Source organism: Elgaria multicarinata, chromosome 21 (assembly GCF_023053635.1).
Source record: "Elgaria multicarinata webbii isolate HBS135686 ecotype San Diego chromosome 21, rElgMul1.1.pri, whole genome shotgun sequence".
In the NCBI taxonomy this organism is placed as follows: Eukaryota; Metazoa; Chordata; class Lepidosauria; order Squamata; family Anguidae; genus Elgaria; species Elgaria multicarinata.
In genome coordinates this window covers 3,422,604-3,438,603 of record NC_086191.1, presented here as the reverse complement: position 1 = coordinate 3,438,603, position 16,000 = coordinate 3,422,604, and the positions used below count along the sequence as shown (strand labels likewise).

Here is a 16,000-nt window from a genome sequence, read left to right as displayed (position 1 = left end):
ATACTGGAGATAGCACACAACCATCAGGGCTAGTAGACACGGATAGCTTTCTCCTCCTGGAATTTATCCAACCGCCTTTTAAAGCGGTCCAAATTGGTGGCCATCACTACATCTTGTGGTAGTGAGTTCCATAGTTTTCACTATGCGCTGTGTGAAGAAATACTTCCTTTGATCTGTCCTGAATCTCCCACCCATCAGCTTCATGAGATGAACCTTTTGGGTTCTAGTATTATGGGAGAGGGAGAAAAATGTCTCCCTGTCCGCATCCTTCACACCATTCATAATTTTGTCCACCTCTATCCTGTCTCCCCTCAGCCTCCTTTTTTTCCAAACTAAACGATCCCAGCTGATGTAACCGTCCCTCCTAGGGGAGATGCTCCAGCCCCTTCATCATTTTTAGTGCCCCTTTTCTGCACTTTTAATATCCTTTTTTAGGTGTGGTGACCAGAACCGAACACCGTACTCGAAGTGTGGTCGCACCATAGATTTGTTTAAGGGCAGTACGATACTGGCCGTTTTATTCTCAATTCCTTTTCTTATAATGCCTAACGTGGAGTTTGCCTTCTTTACAGCGGCCGCACAGTAGGTAGACATTTCCATCAAGCTGTCCACCACAACCCCAAGATCTCTCTCTTGTTCGGTCACTGCCAGCTCAGATCCCATCAGTTTATACTTGAAGTTGGGTGGTTTTATTGCCCCAACGTGCATCACCTTACACTCGCTTACCTTGAACCGCATCTGCCATTTGGACGCCCGCTCTCCCAGCTTGGAGAAATCCCTTTTGGAGCTCTTCCCAAACCATTTTTTCCTGTAATTTTGGCCTGCCCCCTTTCCCTTCAGCTCCGTCCATCACTGGAATGCGCCTCCCGAGACCATGAATCCAGCCGGAAAGAGCTTTTTCCACCGCTGCTGTAGAAGCTGACATTGTGCAGCATCTATGAGACTAGCGTTGTGACCCCAGGAGGCTGCTAGTTCAATTTTTTTTACCACAGGAAGCCACCGATCTGTTCTTTCAGCCTCACTTCCCCCTCCCCGATGTGGGGCAAACAGTGGCCTACCCTGCAAAGCTGGATTGTGGAGAACATTTAAAGCATCCTCGACGCTTTAAGCCCCGTATAAATGCAAAATCTACACTTCATCCTTAACACACTGGACACGGCTGTGTCCAGTGTAATGTGCATGACCGGGTGTACGTTTTATTAGCCGGATGGGGGCGATGTCCTGGCACTTCCAGGTTGCTATGAGGCTGGATTTGGTTTCTGGGCCGCCAGTTGCTAACCTCTATCGCAGCCTTCCTCAACCTGGGGCGCTCCAGATGTGTTGGACTGCATCTCCCAGAATGCCCCAGCCAGCTGGCTGGGGCATTCTGGGAGTTGTAGTCCAACACATCTGGAGCGCCCCAGGTTGAGGAAGGCTGCTCTATCGCATTTCTAAAAGAAGACGTGAGCGCTCCATTATTATTATTTTTATTACTTCTTCCACCCGCACATGGAACCTGGTGCCCTCTTGTGTCAATTTAGCAGGGCTTCTTCCACCCACCCTCCCACCCAAATCCTGCTGTTTGCAAGGAGCTGCATTTTTTGAGCTTTGGAAAGGAACCACAGGGAGGCTCCTGAATGCAAAAGCATCTTCTACCTGTTCTCACGGAGGTGCTCAGTGTCCTCCAAGGAGGGCCGGCGTTCACACGAACCCCTGCCCCACCCTGATGAGTTCACCTGCGCAGCACAACCCCATTCAGAGCAGCACGTGGGAGGCGGGGCAGGGCTGGCGCCAAGAGCCGGCATGGTCAGGCACCTGTCAAGGGCCCATAACCCAGGAGGGCCCCACTCCTGGTCCCCATTGCAACCTGTTTGTCCGTCTTTCGCTCTGGCCCAGATAATGATGGCAGCAAGAAGGAGGAGTAACAGATGTCCCAGGCCCCACTTGTTCATTGGCCTCTTCTCTGTCAAGCAAAGACAGAGTTGGTCATGGTAACCACCTGTCAGGGATGCTTTAGGGTGGAATCCTGCATTGAGCAGGGGGTTGGACTTGATGGTCTTATAGGCCCCTCCCAACTCTACTATTCTATGATGTGGAAGAGGAGACGGAGGAATGGCAGTGAGAAAACGGTTTTCCCAAAGCTCTTCCAAAACCCGGAGCTACCACTGATGAGCAAAGGCGTCTCTGGCTACCCGTGTCCCAAAATTAAGCGTTGCAGCTGGTGGGGTGTAGCTTGAAAACGGGGCCGCAATTGTGTCCTCGGTTTTGCAGATGAGACGGGCCACTGTTTCCAGACCGTCCTAGCCGTCGGAATATCCCGGCTTCCACGCAGCAAACGTCAGGGCTCCCGGGGAGAACACCTGTCAAGTCAGTCAGTGAGGCGGCCTGAGGGTCTTTCGGTCATCGTTCCTTTGGGCCGAGGCCTGGCTCGACTCCCCTTGACGGCAACACGTCGGCCGGCTGAGAAAGCGCAGCGGCGTCTTCAACCCCAGTATCTGGGCTTGGAGGCGGCCAACCGCTGCTCCTTTTCGCGGGGGGGCGCCCCGTTACCGGCGGTGACAAACAGGCTCTCCGAATCCATGAGAAACATGCTGTACAGGTTGAACAGGAGCATGGCAACCAGCGGCAGGAAGGTCAGGCCGAAGCCGAAGCCGCGGAAAGAGCGGCCCATGGCGTAGGCCAGCCAGTAGAGAAGTCTGCAGAGAGTTTGGGGGTGGGGGGAGAGCAAAGACAAGGCAGGGCGAGAGTCAAAATACGGCAATGAAGCACCCCCAGCCCTGGCTTCAAAACAGGAGTGGGGAAGCCCAGGCCCCCGAATCCATCTTCCCCAGTGGAAGCTGGTGACTCCAATGTCAGCGGAGCAATGAATCCGCTCTGGTTTTCAGCCAGAGCTCCTTTAGAGTTCTGACAGAAACCCGGAGTAGATTCACTGCTCCACTGACTTTGGAGCCACCGGCTTCCACTGTGTATAGCCCACATTTCCATTCCAGGGCTAGAACTGGCCACCTCCTGCTGCCTGGGCAACCAGCCTCCCCCAACCAGCCATGAACATCCCTGTACATCCAGTTCTCAGTGCCCAGGCACTTTCTAGCTGAAATCCTTTTAAGTGGAACTACCAGAAACTGAACTTGGGATGTTCGCCCCCCAAGCTATGGGCCTTAAAACCCCTACCTAGACCAGCAATACCAGTGACGTGTGACTAGCACCCACAGCAGGGAGTAACGCCAGGGAAAGAGAGGTGGAGTAGAAACCCCTATTTGCCAGGTCTCTCCGCAAATTCAAAGTGCAGCCATGAAACTAAGTAGGGCCGAATCTGACCCTGGCCTGGACGGGAGACACTTGGGAACTGTGTATTTAACCACCTGGAGTTCTGTTGTTCAGAAGCGAAAAATCAACTAAACAAATGTTTTAAGATTAAGTTGCTTGTTGTGGCCTGGAGTTTGGAATTACTGTTTGCTTTTATTTACTGGTTCGTATTTATCTTAATGATACTGTACTTTTTCTCCACAATACCAGACAGATAGATAGACGGGTGGACGGGTTTTGAAACAAATATAAGAAGAGCCCTAATGCTGGATCAGACCGAGGGTCTGTCTAGTCCAGGACTCTGTTCACACAATGGCCAACCATCTGTCAACCAGGGACCAACAAAGCAGGACATGGTGCAACAGCACCCTCCCGCCCATGTTCCCCAGCAACTGGTGCACACAGGCTCACTGCCTCGGATAATGGAGGTAGCACACAACCATCAGGGCTAGTAGCCATGGATAGCCTCCTTCTCCAGGAATTGATCCAACCCCCTTTGAAGCCATCCAAATTGGTGGCCATCACTACATCTTGTGGCAGTGAGTTCCATAGTTTAACTCTGCACTGTGTGAAGAAGTCCTTTCTTTTTTTAGGTAGCCCCCTATCCAGCTACTAGTCCTGGGTCTCTAACGTGGTAACCATGGGTACAACTATGCCCACAGATGCCTCCCTTAAGAGGTTTCTAACCAAACCATTAATTTTTTTTAGAGTGGGAGGCTGGCTTGCTGTGAAGCATAGGATTGCTCTCCGGCACCATCTTCGTTTGGGTTCAAATGGGCGCTTGTGTTTTTGACCTCAGATCTCTCTTCTGTCTTGTAATCAGGTCCCTGGGTAAGTGAACTTTTCTTTAAGCCTGAGCTGTTTGCCTTGAAAAAGAGTGTTTTGGGACCGCTCATGCCTATAATGGCAGCCATTTGATGAGTGAAGAACACACTCCCCCCACGGTGGCCATTTTGTGAGAGCAGCCACGACACTGTCTCAAAATTGCAAATGGATTCACCAAGGTTTGGGGACTGCAGATTAAACCAGGTTAGCTTCAGGAAGGCGCCCCTAGTGTCAGGTCTGGAAACCATTACCAGAACGACCACATCGTTCCTACTCCAAGATAGGGGTCATGCAGTTCCATGCTGAATGCAAATGGACCTTCCAAGTCACAGCAGGATAAATGCGCCACTGCATCAAAGGTCTCAAATGGCTCCAATTAACGGAAGTACCAAATAATTTAGGAACGACCCAAGTAAGCCAGGGTTTAGAGCCTCATCTTATGTTGTTGGAGATGACCAAGATGCATTATAGTTGAAATAACCATCTGCAAATTATCAAATTTGCAGATGACGCAAAATTGGGTGGGATAGCTAATACTCTGGAAGACAGAAACAAACTTCAAAGTGATCTTGATAGGCTGGAGTGCTGGGCTGAAAACAACAGGATGAAATTGAATAGGGATAAAGGCCAGGTTCTACATCTAGGAAATAGAAACCAAACGCACAGTTACAAGATGGGGGAGACTTGGCTCAGCAATACTACAAACGAGAAGAATCTTGGAATTGTTGTAGATTGCAAGCTGAATATGAGCCAACAGTGCGATATGGCTGCAAGAAAGGCAAATGCTATTTTGGGCTGCATTAATAGAAGTAGAGCTTCCAAATCACGTGAGGTACTGGTTCCTCTCTATTCGGCCCTGGTTAGGCCTCATCTAAAGTATTGCGTCCAGTTCTGGGCTCCACAATTCAAGAAGGATGCAGACAAGCTGGAGCGTGTTCAGAGGAGGGCAACCAGGATGATCAGGGGTTTAGAAACAAAGCCCCATGAAGAGAGGCTGAAAGAAATGGGCATGTTTAGGCTGGAGAAGAGAAGATTGAGGGGAGACATGATAGCACTCTTCAAATACTTAAAAGGAGGAGGGCCAGGATCTCTTCTCGATCCTCCCAGAGTGCAGGACATGGAATAACGGGCTCAAGTTACAGGAAGCCAGATTCCAGCTGGACATCAGGAAAAACTTCCTGACTGTTAGAGCAGTTCGACAATGGAATCAGTTCCCTAGGGAGGTTGTGGGCTCTCCCACACTAGTGGCCTTCAAGAGGCAGCTGGACAACCATCTGTCAGGGATGCTTTAGGGTGGATTCCTGCATTGAGCAGGGGGTTGGACTCGATGGCCTTGTAGGCCCCTTCCAACTCTGCGATTCTATGATTCTATGAAATCGCTTTGACTTAAATATGTTGGAAAGCCTGGCGTGACTTACAACAGAGTTGCCTTATGTTCAGAAAGCGCGGCAACACAGTATTGGAGGCAATAAGCGCAGGATAGGGGTAATGTCAAAGAAGTTCAAATCAACTTACTTTATTGGTGCTTTTATACCCATATTCAGAGAAGGCTATCTAACGTTGTTGAACTACAAGCATCCCCTAATCCCCTTTCATTACCCTTCCTATTATGACAGAATACGCCTTTTTTCTCTTTGTTTGTATGATATGGGGCCTCTGAATGTGACTTAGGGTCTCAGCATGTCTTCATCCGGCCCTGGGGTCATGGGAGCAAGCTTGAGTGGAGCAGGTGTGTGTGTATGTCTCTTACCTGGAAATGGCGAAGAGTGCCGTCAGCAGAGGGATGAGCTTGAGGTTTTCCTGGGGCAGGTACGTGGAGAGGACCGCAATGTTGAAGAAGTAGAGGATGAAGAGGTGGACGGACTGGGAGACGTAGCGGCGATGGATCTCTACCTCCCTACGCAGATCGCCAAAGGGCTGCAGGGAAGAGAAGCAGAGGCGAGATGCCCCGTACACAATCATACCTGGAGGAGAAAGAAGGGAAGGAGAAAACGTTGGGAATATCGCATGCTTGTGTCCAAGTTACAGGAAGGGGGCAGTGTTGCGGTTAGTTAATGCACGGGAACTGGGGCATAGCTAGCCTTCGGATCTCTATGCTCCTCAGTGTGGTTTCCTTCCCTTCCTTCTGCCCCGCCCCCACCTCTCTCTCTGACCTTCCTCCATTGCTGCGTGCACACGGGTTTGCTCTCTTTCCTGCCAGAGTCACAGGACGCAAAAGAAATGGACAACAGACTTGGTTTGAAACTACTCTGTATCTGCATTTTTATGCAAGAACGTTGTGAGTAAAGCACTTTATCTTTTCTTCGCTAGAGAAGGCTGTGGTTTCCTTTTTTAGCCTTGTGTGCCTACGTGGATGGTAAATGCTCATTCTCTTCTACCTCTTTGTTCTCTGCTAACTGCCTTTTTAACAGGGGGCCGCAATACCAAATAATTCCCATTAGAAAAGACAGACAGGAGAGAGAAGACGTCTGAGCATCAGGATGGGACTTTGCCAGGAGGCCTCCAATTATGCCACGGCGTTTCTCATGGGAATTATTTGGTACTGCTGCCTCCTGTGCTAAGGTAGGGTGACCATATTTTGGAAACCAAAAAGGAGGACAACATGGTCGCCCCCAAGGGGGCGTGTCCAGCACCAAGGGGGCGTGTCCAGCACCAAGGGGGCGTGCCCACCCGAACGCCTTGGTCACATGTCTGATTTTACAGCACACATTTAAGACAAATCTGTTCTTCATAACATCTTAATGTTAAAATCACTGAAATAAAGAACAAGTGAGAGATTCAATGTATCGGAAATTAACTTCACTCACTCCTACTTTTGTAGGTTTTGCTGTACTTTGAAGCTTTTGCTATGCTCTGTGTGTTACATTCTCCCCTTCCCTCAAATATCTTTTCTGACTGTACCTTCACTCATTGCAAGCTGCTGTTGTTGTTAACAGGGTTTGCTACTGCCTCCAGATCTGTTTCAAATTTGGTACGGCTAAAGCTCTACCTAAAAGCTATCATGGTGCCAACTTTCATCTCTTTAACTTTACAAATAACGATTTAAAAAATAATAATTTTAAAACCTCAATTTTTAAAAAATTCCTAAAAAATCAATGGATGTACGGATCTGTTTCAAATTTGTATGACTAAAGCCCTTCCTAAGAGCTACCATTGTGCCAAGTTTCATGTCTTTATCTTAAAAAATGATGGAGTTATAAACATTTTTGTTAATTCCCATTAGAGCTGCTCTTCGAAAAAAATCCAGATTTCCCCTCCCCCTACCCCTCCCGTATTTGCCATCAAAAACCCGGACAAATCCGGTCAAATCCGGTCATATGGTCACCCTAAAGAGGCTAAAATTCTCACGGGGAGGGGGAACCTTTAGCCTCTGCAGATATTGTTGGACTACAGCTGCCATCATCCCCGGCTATTGGCAATGCTGGCTCTGGGGCTGATGAAAGCTGGAGTCCACCAATATCCAGGTTGGTTGCTGACCCCTGTGTGACACCCAAAATCACCCCAATTGTGAGCCAAGGAAAGCTGAATGTTGAGTTATAAGTTATGCAAATCCATTTCTCTTACTCTATTTGTCACGGGGAGGGGCCCTGAACTCGGCTTCCTCTGAAACTTCACCAGGCCGCGCCTAATTCTTTTCCGGCCTGTCTTTGCCGTCTTGAAGGCTAGAAACTTGATTTGGAAAAAAGCAGACACCAGGCCCTGCCCCCGTGCAGTTCAGCTTCCATGCAGCAAAGCAGGCATGAGTCAACTTGAAGAAGGATTCCTCTAGCAATATTGGAAGGCTTGGATATTTCATAAAGCAACACAGGACCAGAATAACATGAGGCATCTTTGCTGGTCCCAGGCACTCCACCCCACCATCTGGCCCTGCGCCTAAAAAAAACCTTAAAAAGTTTGGGTGCATGGAAGGGGTACGTTGTAAGCAAACCCAATTTGTTGTACAACACCATCATCACGGTTCACAGGGCGCGCCTGTTAAGGCATCAACCTAACCGTCCGCTCTCTGGGCTTTGCAGAGATTGAGCCAATGTGAGCCTTAACTCTGATCTTCAAGGTGCTGGTTTTAATCGATAAAGCCTTGCACGGCTTGGGACCACAATACCTGATGGAACGCCTCTCCCGACATGAACCTACCCGTACACTGCGCTCAACATCTAAGGTCCTCCTTCGAGTGCCTCCTCTGAGGAAAGCTCGGAGGATGGCGACAAGAGAGAGGGCCTTTTCGGTGGTGGCCCCCCATTATGGAATGATCTCTTGGATGAGGCTCGCCTGGTGTCAATATCTTTTCGGCGCCAGGTCAAGACTTTTTTCTTCTCCCATGCAGTTAACAACATATGCTGCGTTGTTTGTTTTTAATTGCTTCCAGAATAGTTTCTTAAAAGGATATTGTTTTGATGTTCTTGATGGTTTTACATTTTGTATATAAATGTAATAAAATAAACAAATAAATAAATAAACAAACCTTCAAGTTTGTTTGGATTTTTTAATCGTTGAACTAGTCCTATAGTTGCCAATGATGTGTGTGGCCTTTTGTAGTGTATACGAGCACAGCTTGCCCTCTCAAGCAAGACGTGTCTGTAAGGAGTTCTTCAGCAAGTTTCTAGCCCCTATGACTACAAAGACGACCTGTTTAAAATATCGAAAGGCGGAACAGGAGCAAAGCCAGAATCATAGAACAGCAGAGTTGGAAGGGGCCTACAAGGCCATCGAGTCCAACCCCCTGCTCAATGCAGGAATCCACCCTAAAGCATCCCTGACAGATGACTGTCCAGCTGCCTCTTGAAGGCCTCTAGTGTGGGAGAGCCCACCACCTCCCTAGGTTATGAGTTCCATTCTTGTACTGCTCTAACAGTCAGGAAGTTTTTCCTGATGTCCAGCTGGAATCTGGCTTCCTTTAACTTGAGCCCGTTATTCCGTGTCCTGCACTCTGGGAGGATCGAGAAGAGATCCTGGCCCTCCTCTGTGGGACAACCTTTTAAGTCTTTGAAGAGTGCTATCAGGTCTCCCCTCAATCTTCTCTTCTCCAGGCTAAACATGCCCATTTCTTTCAGTCTCTCTTCATAGGGCTTTGTTTCCAGACCCCTGATCATCCTGGTTGCCCTCCTCTGAACACGCTCCAGCTTGTCTGCGTCCTTCTTGAATTGTGGAGCCCAGAACTGGACGCAATACTCTAGATGAGGCCTAACCAGGGCCAAATAGAGAGGAACCAGGACCTCATGTGATTTGGAAGCTCTACTTCTATTAATGCAGCCCAAAAGCATTTGCCTTTCTTGCAGCCATATCGCACTGTTGGCTCATATTCAGCTTGTGATCTACAACAATTCCAAGATCCTTTTCATTTGTAGTATTGCTGAGCCAAGTATCCCCCATCTTGTAACTGTGCATTTGGTTTCTATTTCCTAAATGTAGAACTTGGCATTTATCCCTATTAAATTTCATCCTGTTGTTTTCAGCCCAGCACTCCAGCCTATCAAGATCACTTTGAAGTTTGTTTCTGTCTTCCAGGGTATTAGCTATCCCACCCAATTTGGTGTCATCTGCAAATTTGATCAGCGTTCCCTGAACCTCCTCGTCCAAATCATTAATAAAAATGTTGAAGAGCACTGGGCCCAGGACTGAGCCCTGCGGCACCCCACTCGTTGCCTCTCCCCAGTTTGAGAAGGTTCCGTTGATAAGTACTCTTTGAGTCCGATTCTGTAGCCAACTGTGGATCCACCTAATAGTTGTTCCATCTAGCCCACTTTTAGCTAGTTTGTTCTAGTCCTGGCAATCGAAGGCAGAGCTGTGCTCTTGTGGGCATTGGCCCTCCGCCAAACTAGCAGAAGTCCCCGGCAAAATAAAAGATGATCATAACTGATTCAAATTGTGGGATTTAGCCTCGGGGATGTATACAGCAGAGGAAGGTAACATGTGTCCCTCCAGATGTTTTGGCCTACAGCTCCCGGGTTTCTGTCAGAACCAGTCAGAACGCTAAAGGAGCTCCCCAAGGTATGTGCTTGAATCCGCTCCGGTTTCATTCAGAACCAGCTCTAGCTCCTTTAGCCTTCTGACCGGTTCTGATTGAAATCGGAGCGGATTCACCGCCCCACTGACATCGGAGCCACCCGCCTCCCCTGCCACCCGCAGTGTTTCCCAGCATGCCCCGGGAACGTCCCACCATGGCCACACCACCCCCTGCTCACCTACAATGATGGGGAAAGTCGCAAATGCCCCGCAGCGCAGCGTGTACACCAGGCGAGAGCTCATGGTGGTCATCTGCGGTACGTCGAAGGGCAGGAAGACGTAGGCGCCGTAAAGCAGGCATGGGAAAATGGTGGCGGCGCTGACCATGGAGGCCACGGCCTTGAGGTTGGCGGAGCTGCAGCGGCCGTTCCGGCAGCAGCAGGGCAGCCGCTCTGCGCACGTCCGGCCTGGTTCTCCGTCGCAGCTGGGCAAGTCGTCGAAGCGGTGGGCCGAGTAGCCGCGGGAGAGGAAGCGTTGCTCCTCAAGGTTCGCCTTCTCCTTCTCGCAGCGCACGAGCTCCTCCTCCTCGTATTCCCAGCGCTTCTTCTCGTCTCTGGTCGGTGGGCGTTCGATGCAGTAGGGGTCAATGGGGACGAAGACGTGAGCGGCCACCTCAGGCATGCTGTTGCTGTCCTCCTCCTGCTCCTCCTCGGTGGTGGTGGGCATTTTGGAGAAGGCCTCATGGTCCACGGCATTGTCCACACCGGCCTCTTCTCTGCTCCCCTCAGGACTAGGCCTCGTGTCGCCCTCTGACGCCTCAAGCATTGCCACCTCTTCACGAGTCGAATTACCGTAGACTTCACCCCATGGCAAGGTGGCCTCCAAGTCCTCCAAACTCTGCTCGTGGCCGTCACTTGGGGTCCCAAGCGTGTCCTTCCCCAAAACCGCCATCCCCACCTCCTCAGAAGGAACGACAGCCGCCATTTTGGGCCTCCAAACCAACTCGGGATGTCCGGTTTCGGGCTCTGTGGACGTACTGTATCAAGCTAAATTTCCATTCCAGCCTTTCTTCTTCTCCTCCTTCTCCTGGCAACCTCCGGTCTCCAAGTGGGCAGAATAAGTACAGGTCGATCCGGGAAAGAGAGCCGTCAAAACTTTGTCCCCTGGTCCGTCTCGCTTCGTCAGCCTCGCTCTACAAAAGGGATGGGAACGAATACACCATAAATGGGTTTAAAAGGGACGCCATGTGTACACAATGCGAGGGACGTTCTATAAATCAGGCAAGCAAACACCAATAGTGCAAAGGTTCACACTTGCACCATTTTTCGCTTTTCTGGTTGCCTCGCAGGGCTTATGGGAAAGCGTCAATAAAGAAGCTGTAAACCTCAGCCCAGGTTAATCTTTAAGAAAGAGGAGAAAGCACCAATTTCAAACCTGGAGTGAAAACCGCACGTTCTTCTGAGCTGGAACGTCATGCTCTAAAATCCGGATTACGTAGGCTGAGGTTACTCAGCGATGATGAATCGAGTTGCCACATACCTATCTAGAAACCAGAGCCTGGCCCAACCAGAATGTTACCTTTTGGGCCTGGAGAATAAAGAGCAAGAATGCAACTCCTCTACCCACTCTTCCTTACTGCCCTTCTTGTTTATATTTATTTATTTATTACACTTATATACCGCCCCCATAGCCAGGGCTCTCTGGGCGGTTTACAGCAATTCTAAAATTGAGATAAAAACAAGTATACAAAATTTAAAACTCTAAAACACAGAACATACACACATAAAGCATTAAAAACCGTTAAAAAACTAAACATGTGGGTGATTAAGATGTGCTGCCATATGCCTGGGCAAAGAGGAAAGTCTTAACCTGGCACCGGAAAGATAGCAGCGTTGGCGCCAGGCGAGCCTCGTCAGGGAGATCGTTCCACAGTCTGGGGGCCACCACTGAGACTCGGTGAGACTCCTTTTGAGACTCGTTTGAGACTCCTTCCAAGAATATCAATGTGGGTGTCACCTCTCTCTCTCTCTCTCTCTCTCTCTCTCTCTCTCTCTCTCTCTCTCTCTCTCTCTCTCTCTCTCACTCCTTAAAACCTGTTGTGTGAAACCCTTTAGCTCAACCCCATCAACCAGCCTTCCCCAATCTGGGGGCTGTCTGCACGCGCTCACAGCCCCACGGTAGCTGCGATTCTGTGCTGCGTCGGTGATATGACGCCGCTGCAGATTTGCAGTCACCGTGGGGCTTTTCTGTAAAGTTGCGCAGTAAAAAAAATCGAGGGCTTGCCCTGATTTTTTTTGATGGGAGCGAGGTCACCCCGACTCTTTTGCTGTCTGACCTCGCTCCATGGACAATCCAGAGGCGGTCCTGGTGGAAGGCAACTGGCGATTGGTCGCTGGAAGCCATGAAGACGGCGGGGAGGGGCTTCAATACCTGGATGACTTCTGAAAACCCCACTCAACGCCACTCCAGGTAAGCGAAATTGCAGGGTTTAAGGGAAACGCGGTGCCAGCTTGGTGCTGTGAAGACAGCCCCCTGGTATCCTCCAGATGTGCTGGGACTACAACTCCCATAATGCCCTAGCCAGCTATGCCATGGAAAGCTGCCATAACCTCTAAATTAACAGTGTGATCCTATGTGTGTATACTTGGAGTCCACTTATGGGCAGTGGCTAGCTGAGCTGGAGTGACCAGATTCAAAAGACGGCAGGGCTCCTGCAGCTTGAACTGTTGTGACGAAGACCATGTGAAAAGGAGGTCAGGGCTGATGTATCTTTAACAGTTGCATAGAAAAGGGTATTTCAGCAGGTGTCATTCGTATATATGGGGAACCTGGTGAAATTTCCTCTTCATCACAACAGTTAAAGCTGCAGGTGCCCTGCCCTCTTTTGAATCTGGTCAATCTAGTATAGCTCCTGCAGCTTTAACTGTTGCGATGAAGAGGGAATTTCACCAGGTGCTGCATGCAGAACAATGACACCTGCTGAAATCCCCTTCTCTATACAACTGTTAAAGATCCTCCTTTCCATAGGGTCACCCTAATCTGGGCTAAACCAGAGATCTGGATTTGGTCTCTGGGCCTAAGGTTTCTTCCCCCCACCCACCCGCCTCCAACTTCTCACAGGGTCTGTTTTGCTGCCACTTTGCCCTGCTGTGCCTCGTAGCTATGGCTGTGGAGAAAGTCAAACAGTTTAGCCCGACCTCTCCGCTTTAACCGTGAATTCCTGTGGTCTAAGATGTCGCCCCATTTGTGCTGTTGCTACGGGGCGGCTTGGTTTCATCTCAGGCAAGGAAGCTAAGGGCAAAACACTAGACAACAACTTCTAGGGACTGCCCAGGGACTCTCCAGACACACAAAGGAACATGCAATATACAAAGGGAAGTTACTCTGTATATGCTCTGGGGCATTTTACTTTATATATCCTCTCTTTTTATTTCTTTTAAGGGAAAGGAACTCTGCACATGCTTGGAGGCATTCAACCTGAGGTGCCGGAATTTTGGAAAACCAAAAGCATCCGTCCTGGTGATTGTCATGGTTAGGCCTGTTTTGCTTAGCGTGGTCGACGGAGTTCCAGGCGGAGATCAGAATCAGATTCTGAAGCCGAAGAAACAAGACTAGAAACGTACCAAGCCTACACAGGAAGTAGGGGAAGAGGTTCTCCCAGGCTCTTCACCCACCAGGGAAGAACCTTCACCCAACTTTATCAGTGAAAATGCTAGCAACAGAGTCTGTAGGAACTCAGCAATCCTCAGAGGGGAAAAGGACTTCAGAGTTAACCGATCCCAGAATCTGCCGCAGGTTCAAACAGTCAGAGCTAAAAGAAGGCGAGAGGCGATCAGCTCAGCTAGCATCTCGCCAAAGTCATCTTCAGAGGAATCCTCCTTGAAGTTAAAGGGACTCAGGGAAAATAATAATAATAATAATAATAATAATAATAATAATAATAATAATAATAATTTTATTTATTTGTTACCCGCCTCTCCCTCTGGATCGAGGCGGGGTACAACACAAATAAAAACACCATAAAATACAACTAATTCAAACGTTTAAAACCAGTGCATCGTTAAAAGCTGCACACCATTAAAAAAGGCATCTCAAAATTCAACTGGGGAGGCCTGCCGGAAGTGATCAGTCTTTACGGCTTTCTTAAATTCCGGAAGACTGTTAAGTCGACGAATCTCTCTCGGCAAGCCATTCCACAGACTGGGAGCGGCAGAAGAAAAGGTCCTCTGGGTAATAGTTGTCAGCCTTGTTTTTGTTGGCTGGAGTAAATTCTTCCCAGAGGACCTGAGTGTGCGGGGCGGATTGTACGGGAGAAGGTGATCCTGCAGGTAGCCTGGACCCAAACCATGTAGGGCTTTAAAGGTGATAGCCAACATTTTGTACCTTGCCCGGAAACTAATTGGCAGCCAGAGTAGAGATTTTAAAACTGGTGGAATGTGGTCACCCTTAGACATACCGGTGACCAGCCTGGCTGCCATATTTTGAACTAGTTGAAGTTTCCGGACGAGGCACAAAGACAGCCCTATGTAGAGCGCATTGCAGAAGTCGAGCCTCGAAGTTACCAGCTCGTGCACGACCGTCTTTCGGTCTTCTGACTCTAGGAAGGGGCGCAGCTGGCGTATCAGCCGAAGCTGATAGTAGGCACTCCTGGCCGTCACATCCATCTGGGCTGCCATTTGGAGCGATGGATCCAGGAGCACCCCCAAGCTGCGAACACAGTCTTTCAGGGGGAGTGTAGCCCCATCCAGAACCGGTTGACACACCTCCAAACTCAGGTTGGGGCCTTTGAAAGCAAGCCCCTCCATCTTGTCTGGATTCAGCTTCAGTTTGTTTTTCGTCATCCAGCCATTACTACCTCTAAGCATTCATTCAGAGGAGAAACACTGTCCTTAGCTGACGCTGTTGTCGAAGGCATAGAGAAATATATTTGGGTGTCATCAGCATACTGATAGCACCAGGGCCGGCGCTACCATAGAGGCCACTCAGGCGGCCGCCTAGAGCGCAAAGCTAAGAGGAGCGCAGTGCAGCACTCACGCGCGTTGGCTGTGAACCGGCCCGGCCCGAGGATTCAGCTGGGCCTGGGCGGGCGAGATGGCACACTGCGCCCACCCAGCCGAAGCGAAGCCAGGAATGCTGGGGTGGGGCGGTGCCACATTCAGACTTCCGGAACGCGCCCGGGAGAAAGAGAGAGAGAGAGAGAGAATGTATGGGTGAATGGGGTGCATGGGGTCTTTGAGTGAATGCATGTGTTCACTTGTGTGTTTGTTTGGAGTGAGTGATGCCAAGTGTGTGCGTGCGTGAGTTAGAGGGGATGATTTGGAGGTGGTATTCCTATTAAATAATGCATTTTAGACCCATAGACGTTCTCTTCCAATTTGTTTGCTATAATTGGCATGGCGTTATTTTTTGCACTTTAAAATAAATTTAGCAGTTTCAAGTTTTGTGCTTCTTATTTTTTCCAGGAAACATCTGTTCTTAAAAATCAAAGTTGGCAGTGTGTGTGTGTGTGTGTGTGAAAGTAGCTCACCTTGCCTAGGGCGCAAAATAGTCTGGCACCGGCCCTGGATAGCACCCCGCCCCAGGCCTCCGGATGATCTCTGCCATGACCTTCCCTTTTGTTGAAAGGACAGTTGTCTCGCTTAGTTAGCCAACTTTTAGCCTAAAAGAAAGTTCCTAGTGTTTAAGCTCTCTTCAGGTGCGAAGAAGTGTTTGTTTATTGGCTGAATAAAGCTTTGTAGATTACTTGGCAGGTTTGTCTCACACCACAGCGGGAGGGCTTAGAAATACGAGAGCGGTGAAGGAATGACACCTTTGCGACATGAGGCACAGCGCAGGTGCAGGGAAAGTGGTGAGTGGGGGAAGGAAGGAAATAATTCGGGAGCAGGGGAAAGTGGAGGCGGCCTGAGACATCGGGAGCTGCTTGGGAAAAGACAAACAGAACACTCCT

The 16,000-nt window shown here is 49.4% G+C and overlaps 1 protein-coding gene across 1 annotated transcript; it reads right to left on the bottom strand.

The window, feature by feature from the left end:
• Window positions 1-1,456: 1,456 nt before the first annotated feature.
• TMEM79 (transmembrane protein 79) lies at window positions 1,457-11,110 on the bottom strand. Its single transcript, XM_063145685.1, has 3 exons — window positions 10,293-11,110; window positions 5,861-6,074; window positions 1,457-2,675 (listed from the first exon to the last, which is right to left on the bottom strand). Exons 1-3 carry the CDS (start codon window positions 11,035-11,037, stop codon window positions 2,462-2,464), a joined length of 1,173 nt encoding a protein of 390 aa, XP_063001755.1. The 5' UTR covers window positions 11,038-11,110; the 3' UTR covers window positions 1,457-2,461.
• Window positions 11,111-16,000: the final 4,890 nt, after the last annotated feature.